The 17,634-nt window shown below is 42.9% G+C and overlaps 1 protein-coding gene across 2 annotated transcripts in view; it reads right to left on the reverse strand.

Annotated features, from left to right (window-relative positions):
- The window catches only part of SACS (sacsin molecular chaperone), a 106,462-nt gene that overhangs the window by 73,805 nt on the left and 15,023 nt on the right, over positions 1 to 17,634 (reverse strand). For both annotated transcript variants that reach the window (XM_008021715.3, XM_037986910.2), the window contains exon 2: positions 16,597 to 17,115. In XM_008021715.3, the coding sequence (XP_008019906.3) occupies positions 16,597 to 16,616 (20 nt within the window). In that variant the 5' untranslated portion in view covers positions 16,617 to 17,115. The remainder of the gene's footprint in view (positions 1 to 16,596; positions 17,116 to 17,634) is intronic.

Genomic DNA, 17,634 nt, shown 5'->3' on the forward strand with positions numbered 1-17,634 from the left:
TGACAGCAGAAGAAAGGGACAAATTCCCTACCGGTCAGCAAGCCATCCCCAGTATGGATCCCCACTGGGACCTTGACTGAGATCATGGGGACTGGAGTCGTAAACATCTGCTGACCTGTGTTCTAGAAGGACTAAGGAGAATTAGGGAAAAGCCCATGAATTATTCAGTGATGTCCACCATAACTCAGGGAAAGGAAGAAAATCCTGCCTTTCTCTAGCGACTACGGGAGGCCTTAAGAAAATATACTCCCCTGTCACCCAAATCACTCAAGGGTCAATTGATTCTAAAAGATAAGTTTATTACCCTATCAGTCACAGATATCAGGAGAAAGCTCCAAAAGCAAGCCCTGGGCCCTGAACAAAATTTGGAGGCATTATTAAACCGGGCAACATTGGTGTTCTATAATAGGGACCAAGAGGAACAGGCCCAAAAGGAAAAGCGAGATCAGAGAAAGGCCACAGCCTTAGTCATGGCCCTCAGTCAAACGAACCTTGGTGGTTCAGAGAGGACAGAAAACAGAGCAGGCCAATCACCTAGTAGGGCTTTGTTATCAGTGTGGTTTACTAAGACACTTTAAAAAAGATTGTCCAATGAGAAACAAACTGCCCCCTCGTCCATGTCCGCTATGCCGAGGCAATCACGGGAAGGCACACTGCCCCAGAGGATGAAGGTTCTCTGGGTCAGAAGCCCCCAACCAGATGGTCCAACAACAGGACTGAGGGTGCCCGGGGCAAGCGCCAGCTCATGTCATCACCCTCAGTGAGCCCTGGGTACGCTTAACCATTGAGGGCCAGGAAATTGACTTCCTCCTGGACACTGGCACGACCTTCTCAGTGTTAATCTCCTATCCTGGACGACTGTCCTCAAGGTCTGTTACCATCGAGGAATCCTGGGACAGCCTGTAACCAGGTATTTCTCTCACCTCCTCAGTTGTAATTCGGAGACTTTGGTCTTTTCACATGCCTTTCTTGTGATGCCTGAAAGTCCTACACCCTTATTAGGGAGGGATATATTAGCCAAGGCTGGAGCTATTATCTACATGAATATGGGGAACAAGTTACCCATTTGTTGTTCCTTACTTGAGGAGGGAATCAACCCTGAAGTCTGGACATTGGAAGGACAATTTGGAAGGGCAAAAAATGCCCGCCCAGTCCAAATCAGGCTAAAAGATCCTACCACTTTTCCTTATCAGAGGCAATATCGCTTAAGGCCTGAAGCTCATAAAGGATTACAGAATATTGTTAAACATTTAAAAGCTCAAGGCTCAGTAAGGAAATGCAGCAGTCCCTGCAACACCCCAATTCTAGGAGTAAAAAACCAAATGGTCAGTGGAGACTAGTGCAAGATCTTAGACTCATCAATGAGGCAGTAATTCCTCTATATCCAGTTGTACCCAACCCCTATACCCTGCTCTCTCAAATACCAGAGGAAGCAGAATGGTTCACTGTTCTGGACCTCAAGGATGCCTTCTTCTGTATTCCCCTGCACTCTGACTCCCAGTTTCTCTTCGTCTTTGAGGATCCCACAGACCACACGTCCCAACTTATGTGGACGGTCTTGCCCTAAGGATTTAGGGATAGCCCTCATCTGTTTGGTCAGGCACTGGCCCAAGATCTAGGCCACTTCTCAAGTCCAGGCACTCTGGTCCTTCAGTATGTGGATGATTTACTTTTGGCTACCAGTTCAGAAGCCTCATGCCAGCAGGCTGCTCTAGATCTCTTGAACTTTCTAGCTAATCAAGGGTACGAAGGGTCTAGGTCAAAGGCCCAGCTTTGCCTACAGCAGGTCAAATATCTAGGCCTAATCTTAGCCAGAGGGACCAGGGCCCTCAGCAAGGAACGAATACAGCCTATACTGGCTTATCCTCGCCCTAAGACATTAAAACAGTTGCGGGGATTCCTTGGAATTACTAGCTTTTGCCGACTATGGATCCCTGGATACAGCGAGATAGCCAGGCCCCTCTATACTCTAACCAAGGAAACCCAGAGGGCAAAATACTTATCTGGTAGAATGGGAACCAGAGGCAGAAACAACCTTCAAAACTTTAAGGCAGGCCCTAGTACAAGCTCCAGCTTTAAGCCTGCCCACAGGAAAAAACTTCTCTTTATATGTCACAGAGAGAGCAGGTATAGCTCTTGGAGTCCTTACTTAGACTCGTGAGAGAACCCCACAACCAGTGGCATACTTAAGTAAGGAAACTGATGTAGTAGCAAAAGGCTGGCCTCATTGTTTATGGGTAGTTGCGGCAGTGGCTGTCTTAGTGTCAGAGGATATCAAGATAATATAAGGAAAGGATCTCGCTGTCTGGACTACTCGTGATGTAAATGGCATATTAGGTGCCAAAGGAAGTTTATGGCTATCAGACAACTGCCTACTTAGATACCAGGCGCTACTCCTTGAGGGACCAGTGCTTCCAATATGTACGTGCGTGGTCCTCAACCCTGCCACTTTTCTCCCAGAGGATGGGGAACCAATCGAGCATGACTGCCACCAAATTATAGTCCAGATTTATGCCACCCGAGATGATCTCTTAGAAGTCCCCTTAGCTAATCCTGACCTTAATCTATATACTAATAGAAGTTCATTTGTGGAGAATGGGATACAAAGGGCAGATTATGCCATAGTTAGTGATGTAACTGTACTTGAAAGTAAGCCTCTTCCTCCAGGGACCAGCGCCCAGTTAGCAGAACTAGTGGCACTTACCCGAGCCTTAGAACTGGGAAAGCGAAAAAGAATAAATGTGTATACAGATAGCAAGTATGCTTATCTAATCCTACATGCCCATGCTGCAATATGAAAGAAAGGGAGTTCCTAACCTCTGGGAACCCCCATTAAATACAACAAGGAAATCATAGAGTTACTGCACGCAGTGCAAAAACCCAAGGAGGTGGCAGTCTTACGCTGCCGAAGCCATCAAAAAGGGGAAGGAGAAGGGAGAACAGTAGCATAAGCAGTAGACAGAGGCAGGGAAAGACCAGCAGAAAGGAAAGAGAAAGAGATAGAAAGTCAGAGAGAGAGAGAGAGAGAGGAAGAAACAGAGAGACAAAAAGAAGGAGTCAAAGAAAGAGAGAGGAAGAGAGAGACAAAGAGGGAATCAGAAAGAGAGAGATGAAGTCAGAGAGGAAGAGAAAGATAGAAGCAGTAAAGAAAAAACAGTGTACCCTATTCCTTTAAAAGCCCCCAGGGTAAATTTCTAAATGTCTACCTAGCCAAGGCATATGCTTCCTATGTGGAGCATCGACCTGTATCTGCCTCCCCACTAACTGGACAGGCGCCTGCACCTTGGTCTTTCTGAGTCCCAACATTAATATTGCCCCAGGAAATCACACCTTATCAGTACCCCTCAAAGCTCAAGTCCGTCAGCACAGAGCCATGCAACTGATACCCCTACTTATAATGTTACTAGGCTACTGCTACAGGAACCAGAATAGCCGGTTTATCTACTTCATTATCCTACTACCACACGCTCTCAAAGGATTTCTCAGACAGTTTGCAAGAAATAACGAACTCTATCCTTACTTTACAATCCCAAATAGACTCTTTAGCAATAGTGACTCTCCAAAACTGCTGAGGCCTAGACCTCCTCACGGCTGAGAAAGGAGGACTCTGCACCTCCTTAGGGGAAGAGTGTTGTTTTTACACTAACCAGTCAGGGATAGTACAAGATGCCACCTGGCATTTACAGGAAAAGGCTTCTGAAATCAGACAACGCCTTTCAAACTCTTATATCAATCTCTGGAGTTGGGCAACATGACTTCTCCCCTTTCTAGGTCCTGTGGCAGCCATCTTGCTGTTACTCACCTTTGGGCCCTGTATTTTTAAACTTCTTGTCAAATTTGTTTCCTCTAGAATCAAGGCCATCAAGCTACAGACGGTCTTACAAATGGAACCCCAAATAAGTCCAACTAACAACTTCTACTGAGGACCCCTGGACCGACCCACTGGCACTTTCACTGGCCTAGAGAGCTCCCCTCTGGAGGACACTACAACTGCAGGGTCCCTTCATCGCCTCTATCCATCAGGAAGTAGCTAGAGCAGTCATCGGCCAAATTCCCAACAGCAGTTGGGGTGTCCTGTTTAGAGGGGGGATTGAGAGGTGAAAACATGCTAGCAGCCCTCACTCTCAGCGCCTCCTCAGGCTCAGCTTCCATTCTGGTGGTGCTTGAGGAAACCTTCAGCCCACCATGGCACTGTGGGAGCCCCTCTCTGGGCTGGCCAAGGCCAGAGTCAGCTCCCTCTGCTTACGGGGAGGTGTGGAGGGAGAGGCGCAGGCGGGAGCTGGGGCTGTGCGTGGTGCTCGAGGGCCAGTGCGAGTTCCGGGTAGGGGTGACCTCAGCGGGCCCTGCACTCAGAGCGGCCAGCCAGCACCACTGGCCCCCAGCAGTGAGGGGCTTAGCACCCGGGCCAGCAGCTGCAGAGGATATGCCGGGTCCCCCAGCAGTGCCGGCCTACCAGTGCTACACTCGAATTCTCACCAGGCCTCAGCTGCCTCCCTGCGGGGCAGGGCTCGGGATCTGCAGCTCACCATGCCCAAGTCTCCCCCTCCCCACCCCAGGGGCTCCTGTGCAGCCCGAGTCTCCCCAATGAGCGCCACCTCCTGCGCCCATCGACCGCCCAAGGGCTGAGGAGTGCAGGCGCATGGCGCGGGACTGGCAGATAGCTCTGCCTGTAGCCCCGGTGCAGGATCCACTAGGTGAAGCCAGCTGGGCTCCTGAGTCTAGTAGGTACTTAGAGAACCTTTATGTCTAGCTAAGGGATTGTAAATACACCAGTCAGCACCCTGGGTCTAGCTCAAGGTTTGTAAATACACCAATCAGTACTCTGTATCTAGCTAACCTAGTGGGGACTTGGAGAACTTTTCTGTCTAGCACTCTGTGTCTAGCTAAAAGACTGTAAATGCACCAATCAGCACTCTGTGTCTAGCCCAAGGTTTGTAAACACACCAATCAGCACTCTGTGTCTAGATCAAGGTTTGTAAATGCACCAATCAGTGCTCTGTGTCTAGCTAATCTAGTGGGGACTTGGAGAACCTTTATCCCTAGCTAAGGAATTGTAAATACACCAATCAGCACCCTGGATCTAGCTCAAGGTTTGTAAATACACCAATCAGTACTCTGTATCTAGCTAACCTAGTGGGGACTTGGAGAACTTTTCTGTCTAGCACTCTGTGTCTAGATAAAGGATTGTAAACGCACCAATCAGCACTCTGTGTCTAGCTCAGGGATTACAAACACATCAATCAGCACTCTGTCAAAATGGACCAATCAGCTCTCTGTAAAATGGACCAATCAGCTCTCTGTAAAACAGACCAATCAGCCGGATGTGGGTGGGGTCAGATAAGGGAATAAAAGCAGGCTGTCTGAGGCAGCAGTGGCAACCTGCTCAGGTCCCCTTCTACGCTGTGGAAGCTTTGTTCTTTCGCTCTTTGCAAAAAATCTTGCTGCTGCTCACTCTGGGTCCACACTGCCTTTATGAGCTGTAACACTCACCGCGAAAGTCTGCAGCTTCACTCCTGAGGCCACTGAGACCATGAACCCACCAGGAGGAATGACCAACTTTGGACAGGAGGATCGAACAACTCCAGACACGCCGCCTTAAGAGCTGTAACACTCACCGCGAAGGTCTGAAGCTTCACTCCTGAAACCAGTGAGACCACAAACCCACCAGAAGGAAGAAACTCCAAATACGTCCAAACATCAGAAGGAACAAACTCCAGACACACCATCTTTAAGAACTTTAACACACACCACGAGGGTCAGTGGCTTCATTCTTGAAGTCAGTGAGATCAAGAACCCACTAATTCTGGACACACTGACATGCCCAAACATGTCTTGTACTGTAATAGACAGCCTCTCCCTTTCCGCCTAATTAGCCATATGCAATTTTAAACAGTAACCAATCAGGTCAGTTTAGATAGTACACTCCTACTCCAGTCAATGGGGACAGGACACAGAAGCACGGACTAACCATGTTAGGGATAAAACCGCCTTCCCTCCTTTGTTCGGTGTGTTCTCGCAGTGGCCAAAAGTGTGAGTGGCACCCTTCTGCAGAAGTAAATTTGCCTTGCTGAGAAATCCTTTGAGTGCTCGTTTTCCTTGTGACTGTAAGCTCTTGTTTCTAACATCCCCCATCAGAGACATGCTAGCCCCTAGATAAGCCCCCTCCAGCCAGGAAGATGCCAGTCTCAAGATAACCTCCCCTCCTATGAGAGAGCTTCCAACCCTGCCATAAACTTCTCCACACACATAAACATTCCAAGCTTGTTATAAGCCCCCTCACCCTAAAACCAATATATACTCTTAGCCTGTAAGAGAAAGTGCTCCTGACTACAATCGGTCAGGGGTGCCTCTCAGGTTTTAACTAAAGAAAACCTGTCTTTGACTGCCAAGCCACGTTTCATGCTTCTTTCCTCTTTCTTTAGCTCTCACAATTATCTCCTGGATCTGGGAAGGAAGGAAGGAAAACAAACGGGGAAAGGGGATTCTCTGTAGAATGTGGATTTTTCCTGCAAGAGATTTAGCACAGCAATTTCAAGGTGTGGCAAGGAAATATATTTTGGGGTTAAATCTTTTTTCCCTTGTCTGATAATGTTATGCCAGAGTGAGGTTGAATTGTAAGTCACAATATAGGGTCAAATATAACCCATCTGATGAGAATTTATGGTTTATAGGGCATGAATCCCTAGACCCCTTAGATAGGAATTTGGGTAAGATAAAAATCAGAGTTTAGTCCTCAGTCACTTTGGTAAAATAGGTAGCTAAGCATTGTTTCACACCAACCTAACAACCTATTTAGTCAAATGGTCAAACCTCTTGACATTTTTGACAATTTTGCCTTCCCCAAATCAAATCCTAAACAAAACCTTGATCTATAATTGACCTTGAGTTTTCCCATACGGCCCTTGGAAAATCCTCCCAAATTTGTTCTTTCACCTTGTAAACAGAGTGATGTTAAAAATTATTAAGTTTATTTGATATGTTGAACTGAATGATAAACATTATCAAATAAAAAAAGATACCTAACTTTTGCTAGGTTACATTCAAATGGGTAAATATTATTAATACAAATATTTTGGAAATTATAAGAAGTTCCTAGAAAATGTGTCAATACCTGCATTGTCCATGACATATCCTGGTATAATATTTTTAATCGTAATTCTAGTTACTGTTTTAAAATGTTACACATATAAAAGGGAAAGCTCTTGGGCCCCCAAAATAGCTAAGGAAAACTCAAGCTGGGAACTGCTTAGGGCCAACCTGCCTCCCATTCTGTTCAAAGTCACTCCTCTGCTCACTGAGATAGATGCATATCTGATTTGCCTCCTCCGGCTTAATCAGAAACTCAAAAGAATGCAACCAATTGTGTATCACCTATCTGTGACCTGGAAGCTCCCTCCCCACTTTCAGTCTTCCTGCCTTTGCTTAAAGTTGTCCCATCTTTCCAGACCAAACCAATGTATTTCTTACATATATTGATGGATGTCTCATGTCTCCCTTAATGTATAAAACCAACCTGTGCCCTGACCTCCTTGGGCACAAGTCATCAGGACTTCCTGAGAGGCTGTGTCATGGACGCATCCTCAACCTTGGCAAAATTAACTTTCTAAATTAACTGAGATCTATCTCAAATTTTGGGGGTTCACACGTGCCACAGAAATAACAAAATTTCCTTGTCAAACTTTCATTAGATTTTTAACCATCTTAAGGCTTTTGCATCATTTTTGTTTTACTCTCTACTATGATGCTTTTCCAGAAGCATCTGTAATCAACTATAGGCCAAAGTGCTTGTCCTCAACAAACAGGGACTGCCTCAGAGACCCATGGAAAGAACTAACCCAGGTACTCTGGGAACAGACTCCTAATGGCATTCCTTATTGACTTTGAAGCCACACTACCAGACTAAGAGTTTCCAGAGGCCAGGCACGGTGGCTCCCACCTCTAATCCAGCACTTTGGGAGGCCAAGGCAGGCAGATCACGAGGTCAGGAGATTGAGACCATCCTGGCCAACACGGTGAAACTCCATCTCTACAAAAAATACAAAAAATTAACCGGGTGTTGTGGTGGGCACCTGTAGTCCCAGCTACTTGGGAGGCTGAGGCAGGAGAATGGCATGAACCCTGGAGGCAGAGCTTGCACTGAACCGAGATCGGGTCACTGCATTCCAGCCTGGCAATAGAGCGAGACTCCGTCTCAAAAAAAAAAAAAAAAAAAAAAAAAAAAAAAGGAAGAGTTTCCAGAGATCTAGTAGAGAAGCTATGGATTCCTAAAATTGCTAACCTCAGATCAAGCAGAACAAGAATTAATTACATGGGACTGAATGAACTAATAAATGACGATAATGGCTTTTGTTTGGAATATTGCTGTTGGATTTAAGAAATTTCTTTCCTTTTCTGTTAACCTATCTATAACTGTTAAGCTACCTATAATTCACAATCTATACCATGCAATTTAGTGATTATGCCTTTGTAGACAGAAATAAAGCATTTGTCTTTGCCTTCCCACCTAATCCCTCCAGAATTCAGAAACTCATCTTCATGGTTATATAGTTATTTGCATAAGTTCAATAGGAATCTGTTCCCCTTGTAACAAGACATAATTGGAAACTTTGGCCGTATGACAAAGGCTTTGACTGGAATGTCATATTTGAGAATGATATACACAGAATCAGATATAAGCAGACAGTTCTAAGGAATGAAGGTTGACTTTATGGAGAGAATGGTTACAAAGCCCTCTCAGGAAACCTGCCTGGTACCTTGCTTACGGAGTTCCCAGCCTTTCAGAAGAGTAAAGAAGGGCATTATCTGGCAGGCCCAGGAACTTCAGCACCTAGACAAGAGAGGAATTCACCCAAATATATAGGTATTGCAGATAAAGTCTGAGAGCAAGTTCTTAGCATGGCTTCCTAACCTGCTGTTGCTTTCCAAAAGTTTAATCTGGGCCGGACGTGATGGCTCATGCCTATCATCCCAGCACTTTAGGAGGCTGAGGTGGGCAGATCAAGAGGTCAGGAGTTCGAGACCAGCCTGGCCATTGGTGAACCTCCATCTCTACTAAAAATACAAAAAAAATTAGCTGGGCATGGTGGCAGATGCCTGTAATCCCAGCTACTTGGGAGGCTGAGGCAGGAGAATCGCTTGAACCCAGAAGGCGGAGGTTGCAGTGAGCTGAGACCGCACCACTGCACTCTAGCCTGGGCAACAGAGCGACAGAGTGAGACTCCATCTGAAAAGAAAAAAAAAAGTTTAATCTGAAATTCCTTGTCACAAGTTTCAGCAAAGCAAACTTTAAAAAACTCACATCTCTGTTGTTTGGAATAGTTTCAAAAGCAATGGTACCAGCTCCTCTTTGTACCTCTGGTAAAATTCAGCTGGTCCTGGGCTTTTTTTTGGTTGGTAGGCTATTAGTTTCTGCCTCAATGTCAGAACTTGTTTTTGGTCTATTCAGGGATTCGAATTATTCCTGGTTTAGTCTTGGGAGGGTGTATATGTCCAGATATTTATCCATCTTCTCTAGATTTTCTAGTTTATTTGGGTAGAGGTGTTTATAGTATTCTCTGATGGTAGTATGTATTTCTGTGGGATCAGTGGTGATATTCCCTTTATCATTTTTTTATTATGTCTATTTGATTCCCCTTTCTTTTCTTCTTTATTAGTCTGGCTAGTGGTCTATTTTGTTAATCTTTTCAAAAAAACAGCTCCTGGATTCATTGACTTTTTGGACGGTTTTTCTTGTCTCTATCTCCTTCAGTTCTACTCTGATCTTTATTAGTTCTTGTCTTCTGCTAGCTTTTGAATTTGTTTGTCTTGCTTCTCTAGTTCTTTTAATCTTAATGTTAGGGTGTGAATTTCAGATCTTTCCCGCTTTCTCCTGTGGGCATTTAGTGCTATAAATTTCCCTCTAAATGCTGCTTTAGCAGCATCCCAGAGATTCCGGTACATTGTGTTTCTCATTGGTTTCAAAGAACTTATTCATTTCTGCCTTAAGTTTGTTATTTACCCAGTAGTCATTCAGGAGCAGATTGTTTAGTTTCCATTTAGTTGTGCAGTTTTGGGTGAGTTTCTTAATCCTGAGTTCTAATCCGATTGCACTGTGGTCTGAAAGACTGTTATGATTTAGGTTCTTTTGTATTTGCTGAGGAGTGTTTCACTTCCAATTATGTGGTCAATTTTTAGTGCGATATGGTGCTGAAAAGAATGTATATTCTGTTGCTTTGGGGTGGAGAGTTCTGTAGATGTTGGATGCAAGGTTGGTTCAACATATGCAAATCAATAAACGTAATCTATCACATAAAGAGAACCAATGACAAAAAACACATGATTATCTCAATAGATGCAGAAAAGACCTTTGATAAAATTCAACACCCCTTCATACTAAAAATTCTCAATAAACTAGGCATTGATGGAACGTATCTCAAAATAACAACAGCTATTTATAACAAACCCACAGCCGATATCATACTGAATGGGCAAAAGCTGGAAGCATTCCTTTTGAAACCCGGCACAAGACAAGGATGCCCTCTCTCACCACTCTTATTCTAAATAGTATTGGAAGTTCTGGCCAGGGCAATCAGGCAAGAGAAAGAAACAAAGGGTATTCAAATAGGAAGAGAGGAAGTCAAATTGTCCCTGTTTGCAGATGACTTGATTGCATATTTGGAAAACCCCATCGTCTCAGCCCAAAATCTACTTAAGCTGATAAGCAACTTCAGCAAAGTCTCAGGACAAAAAATCAATATAGAAAAATCACAAGCAGTTCTATAGACCAATAACAGAGAGCCAAATCATGAGTGAACTCTCATTCACAATTGCTACAAAAAGAATAAAATACCTAGGAATACAACTTACAAGGGATGTGAAGGAGCTCTTCAAGGAGAACTACAAACCACTGCTCAAGGAAATATGAGAGGACACAAACAAATGGAAAAACATTCCATGCTCATGGATAGGAAGAATCAATATTGTGAAAATAGCCATACTGCCCAAAGTAATCTATAGATTCAATGCTATCCTCATCAAGCTACCACTGATTTTCTTCAAATAATTAGAAAAAACTACTTGAAATTTCATATGAAACCAAAAAAGAGCCCATATAGCCAAGACAATCCTAAGCAAAAATAACAAAGCTGGAGGCATCACACTACCAGACTTTAAACTATACTACAAGTCTACAGTAGCCAAAACAGCATGGTACTGGTACCAAAACAGATATATAAACCAATGGAACAGAACAGAGGCCTCAGAAATGACACCACACATCTACAACCATCTGATCTTTGACAAACCTAACAAAAACAAGCAGTGGGGAAAGGATTCCCTATTTAATAAATTGTATTGGGAAAACTGACAAGCCATTTGCAGAAAACTGAAACGGGACCCCTTCCCTACACCTTATACAAACATTAACTCAAGATGGATTAAAGACTTAAATGTAAGACCTAAAACCATAAAAATCCTAGAATACCTAGGCAATACCATTTAGGACATAAGCATGAGAAAAGACTTCATGACTACAACACCAAAAGCAATGGCAACAAAAGCCAAATTAGACAGATGGAGTCTAATTAAACTAAAGAGCTTCTGCACAACAAAAGAAACTATCATCAGAGTGAACAGGCAACCTACAGAATGGGAGAAAATTTTTGCAGTCTATCCATCTGACAAAGGGCTGCTATCCCGAATCAAATTTACAAGAAAAAAAAAACAACCTCACCCAAAAGTGGACAAAGGATATAAACAGACACTTCTCAAAAGAAGATACATATATGGCCAACAAACATATGAAAAAAAGCTCATCACTGGCCATTACAGAAATGCAAATCAAAACCACAATGAGATACCATCTCACGCCAGTTAGAATGGTAATCATCAAAACGTCAGGAAACAACAGATGCTGGAGAGGATACAGAGAAATAGGAACACTTTTACACTGTTGGTGGGAGTGTAAATTAGTTCAACCATTGTGGAAGACAGTGTGGTGATTCCTCAAGGATCTAGAGCAAGAAATGCAATTTGACCCAGCAATCCCATTACTGGGTATGTACCCAGTGGATTATAAATCATTCTACTATAAAGACACAACCACATGTATGTTTATTGCAGCTCTGTTCACAATAGCAAAGATTGGAACCAACCCAAATGCCCATCAATGATACACTGGATAAAGTAAATATGGCACATATACCCAATGGAATACTATGCAGCCATAAAAAAGGATGAGTCCTTGTCCTTTGCAGGGACATGGATGAAGCTGGAAACCATCATTCTCAGCAAACTAACACAGGAACAGAAAATCAAACACTACATGCTCTCACTCATAAGTGGGAGCTGAACAATGAAAACATATGGATACAGGGAGGTGAACGTTCCACACCAGGTCCTGTCAGGGGCTGGGGGTTAGGGGAGGGATAGCATTAGGAGAAATACCTAACGTAGATGATGGGTTGATGGGTGCAGCAAACCACCATGGCACATGTATACCTATGTAACAAACCCGCACGTTCTGCACATGTATCCCAAAATTTAAAGTATAATTAAAAAAAACCATGTTCTAATATTAAGTATTATTTCTCCTAATATCAACTAAATAACTGCCAATTCCACATAAAACACTTCTCTTACCACAAATTCATATCATGAATTTTAGTATTTTCAAATCACAATAAATTTACAAAAAGGGTGAATTTTATTTTATGTAAATTGTATCCTATGAAACCTGACTTTAAAAAATTAATGGGCCAAAAAAAAAGCCTCACGTCATCAATTATCATTTTTTGCATTTATGTAAATAATCAAGCCAAATCTAATGAAACTAGACATTTTACAAATGAGAACAATCTTACTTTGGTTATCTTGAATGAAAAAGGGGGCAGCACTGTAGAGAGAGATTTTATGCCTCAACAGAAAACTACAGCACACCCTTACGGGTTATCAGTTTCTAGATGTGTTCATTGTCTTTGAGCTATTTTTCACCTCCTTGCAAATTAAAGTCAGCCATTTGGCACATTGTATCTTCCACACTCTGCTCCAGGACACTGGAGTCTATGACATCACCAAGGACATTCAAACTGAAAGCCAGGAAAGCCACTGGAGGGTCACTGCCATCCTCATTCTGCCACCCGAAGATACTGCAAGCCCGACATCTTTAGTTTACAGTCTGTTCTACCCATGCATCTTTGTTTTTCTTTTCATTTTTCAAAAATGTCTGACTTATTGAACCATCCAGCAAATATTCTCTATCACCAAGTCTCAACAGATGGTTCAGCTGGTCCTTAATGAACAAGACAACCAACAAGAAATGGACTTAAATTGTTCAGACAGAAGAATCTCTCTTCTTCCATGAACAAGGGGAACTAAAATAGTCTTTCTCTTTAACCAAATATTAGACAGGCTCCTCATGCCCTCTTTGACAAGGCATTGTCTTCGGGTCCTGCCTTTGACCTGCCTAGCCCAGTTGGTGCCTGCATCCCGCCAAGCCAGTTCAGACAGAATTCCCTGACTCTGGCTATCTGATCACCTCCACATCCCATCGGATTCCTCAACCCCACCTTGAGAGCCGATCATTGTTTCAAGTCAGTTCAGCAAAAGTCCCTGACTTTTGACATTCCCCCTTCATAATTTTCCACGCAGTGACCCCTCACACTGCTCATTGGCTGTGAATCCTCAGCTGTCTTTGCTGTATTAGGAGTTGAGCCCCCATCCCTCTGCCCTGTTGCAGTGGTCTTGATGCCTATCAAAGCAGTCCTGAGTAAAGTCTTCTTTACTATTTTAATAGGTGTCAGAATATGATTTTGAGCAAGTCATGTGACTTCAGTTGTCACATTCATCAAATGAAGCCCCCGCCCCCCAACATAAGAGAGGATTCCTAGACATTTCCACTAGCCTGAATTAAGCCCAAGTCCTTAATTTTCATTTCAATTAAGTCCTGCTCCTAAGCACACTGTAACTAGAGGTGTTTCCTCGGAACCCTTGGGGCAGTTTCCCCAAATCCGGCCTGCCCCTGGAATCTGCCTTTTGCACTAACATATACTGATGCTCCCACATCTTCCTGAAAGCAATGGAGAAGGAGCCAGTCCCACAGCAGCTTTCAACAAATGACATTCGTTATGTTGCAACTTTTAGCTTAAAATTTCAGATGAATATATTTAATAATATATCTGCTTTCATTTCATTGTGTACATCACGTTTTACATGCCTTATTAGATAGATAATTTAACTTCTTTTCCCACAATATTTCCATAAAGCCAGGGCCTGGGAAGGCCCTGTGTGTTAATGCTGGGACTCTGAGCACGCCCCCACAACCCTCACACACAACTGTGGACCCCAGAGCTCCAGAAGCCTAGAATAGATCCTCTTTAACTTTGAGAATTTTCTTTTCCCAGGAATAACAAGATCAGGCATATTTATGGTCATAAATAAAACAGGTTTTACATATCTTTTTTTTTTTTTTTTTTGAGATGGAATCTCGCTGTGTCCCCCAGGCTGGAGTGCGGTGGCATGATCTCCACTCACTGCAAGCTCCGCCTCCCGGGTTCCCGCCATTCTCCTGCCTCAGCCTCCCGAGTAGCAGGTACGACAGGCGCCGCCACCACGCCCAGCTAATTTTTTTTTTTTTTTTTTTTGGTATTTTTAGTAGAGACAGAGCTTCCCCGTGTTAGCCAGGATGGTCTCAATCTCCTGACCTCGTGATCTGCCCACCTCAGCCTCCCAAAGTGCTGGGATTACAGGCGTGAGCCACCGCACCCAGCTTTTTTTTTTTTTTTTTTTTTTTTTAACACGGAGTTTCACTGTCGTTGTCCAGGCTGGAGTGCAATGATGCGATCTCGGCTCACTGCAACCTCTGCCTCCTGGGTTCAAGCGATTCTACTGCCTCAGTCTCCCGAGTAGCTGGGATTGCGCCACCATGCCCAGCTAATTTTGTATTTTTAGTAAACACAGGGTTTCGCCATGTTGGTCAGGCTAGTCTTGAACTCCTGACCTTAGCCTCCCAAAGAGCTGGGATTACAGCTGTGAGTCACCGCCCCCAGCTGGTTTTATATAAACCAGCCTGGTTTGATAAAAGTGTATTTATTTTTTTAAAAAGACTGATGTTTTGACTCTCAAAACATCTACACTATGTGTTCATAAATGTGGCTATATCTAGTCGCTAACATTTTAGCTTTAAGTAATTTGGTACATAAAGCCTATATAATGTAAATCTCTGCAAAAGTACGTGCAAAGTTAATTCATATTTTTTCTAGCTATAAATGGAATGTATTGCATAGTGAATACAAAGACAGCATAACTTTTAGGTGCATCAAATCAATCCTAATTATTAAACATTTATAGTTCGTGTCAGCATCAGTGTTTCTGCATAGTCACTGCTCTTTAAAATGGATGTATAAATGAAATTACCAATACAAAGAAGTCAGCTGGTAAGTTAAAGGAAAATGAGCTCACCTTTGATTTGAAAAAAAAATCTGGTTCCAAAACTAGGAGGGAATGCACTAATATGGAAACATTTTAGAAGGTTTAAAAAAATTCACAGAAATACTGCAAGACAACATGTATGATGATGGATAAGTAGACTTCTCTCATGTTTAAATAATTTAGCATCAGCAATGGTGTGGAAATTAATCTCACATGACTTCTCATAATACTAGAAATATGGAAATCAATCAAATATTTCAATCATTTAATAAAAATGAAACCCATAAAATCGTCTCAATACTCTTGTCCATTCACACACTGAAATAACAATCAGTTATGAAATGAATCCTGAAGCTAAGAGGCAAGCACTACTGAAAAAGTAACACTTTGTTCCACTGTCTACTGGGTAACAATTTTCAAAAGGTAAAGAGCAATATAGTAAGTTTTTTTAGATGTTTTGCTTTGGAAAGCCAAATATGAAGACATTTTATTTGTTGATAACTGTAGGTTACAAGATGTGAAGCCTTCCCTGATCTCTATGGCACTAAAATTTCAATTATTGAATGTAATATCAAAATACAGCATTCAAAATTAATGAAAGAGTATTTTGTTATGCTTAAGAAAAAAAGAAGCGCATACAGAAATTTAAGGAATAATTACATAAATATACATACATTTTATTTTTTGCACAAATCCTCAAGCTTGTAAAATAAGCATATGTTCTTATAGCAACTAAATTTGAGAAAAAGAGCAAGCATTATATTTTATTGTCATAATTCATAAAGGGAAAAGTAGAGTTCTCTTTCTCTCTCACTCTCTCTCTCCCCTCAGGTTATTCGATACAATTCTAAGTATTTCACAGTTGTTTATTTTATATTTTCCAAACAATCGTATGGCAGTCGGGGCACTTATAGATACATTTTATGAAGGAGAAAATGGGCTACATCTAGTCAACTCTCCGTTACAATAGCCTCAGCAGTATAAAGAAAATGCAAAACTATCTGGGCAAAGGCAAAGAAATTATTTTCAACCCTTGGCTTGAAAACTGACATATACAATTTCAGTTAAAACTGAGGTGTGGATAGTTGGTTCACTTTTGGTTTTTGCTGATCTATGTTTCATTTGGGAAAATCCAGCAAGCCTTGAACTCCCAATGCAAATTATCGTCATTTAAAACATTAACTCATTTACCTGTTCTCCTTGGTCTCCATGATCACTTCTGGGATATCTGTTTGTAAAAACCATGAAAGTGTGCTGCTTTCCTCTGTTTACGTCTTCCCTCTGTGCTTCCTTTCAATGTGTACTCCAAGTTCAGCTCTTCCTGCCAGGTGGGAAAAAAAGCCTGTTTTTCCTTCAGCGTCCGTTCATCATCTGATGTCAGGAAACATTGTCGTGTTTTGCATCTGTGTTCCTTAAAATATGACTCTCCAGGCTGATAACGGTAGCCTTCTGTTCCAGCGACCCACGGAAGTTCTCAGGGTAAAACTGTGAATTCGCTAAAAGTTTTTGGCTTTCCCCCAAAGCAAAATCAATTTATTTTCATCTGAGAATTTTCTGTACTTCTTTTTGAAGGTTCTTGGGGAAAAGGGTGCAGAAATTCTTGGATGTTGAAGTTTCTCACCCTCATCTCAGCAGATGTAAAATATTCTTTGGTAGGAGCCTTTCTTCTGGCTCCGGTGGCATGGGCATCCTGCCCTCACTTCTGTGATCCTGGAAGAAAAATCAAGGAAGGGTAAAGAAAGGGTTAAGGAAAAGCACTTGAAGTCAATGCACTGAAAATGCAATTCCTCATTGAAGAGGGCCGTGGTGCTCAGCTCCAGCGACTTTCTAATTATACTCTGCTGGTGGCACCACAGCTCTGCCCAAGAGCATGGCATCCGTTTCTGGCCTCACAAGACAGGCAACCAACAAACACACATGTGCAGCCATAGAAATTAAAAGTACATCGGTCGGGCGCGGTGGCTCACGCCTGGAATCCCAGCACTTTGGGAGGCCGAGGCGGCTCACGAGGTCAGGAGATCGAGACCATCCTGGCTAACACGGTGAAACCCCGTCTCTACTAAAAACACAAAAAACTAGCCGGGCGTGGTGGCGGCGCCTGTGGTCCCAGCTACTCGGGAGGCTGAGGCAGGAGAATGGCGGGAACCCGGGGGGCGGAGCTTGCAGTGAACCAAGATGGCGCCGCTCACTCCAGCCTGGGCGACAGCGAGACTCCGCCTCAAAAAAAAA

Source organism: Chlorocebus sabaeus, chromosome 3, assembly GCF_047675955.1.
Source record: "Chlorocebus sabaeus isolate Y175 chromosome 3, mChlSab1.0.hap1, whole genome shotgun sequence".
NCBI lineage: Eukaryota > Metazoa > Chordata > Mammalia > Primates > Cercopithecidae > Chlorocebus > Chlorocebus sabaeus.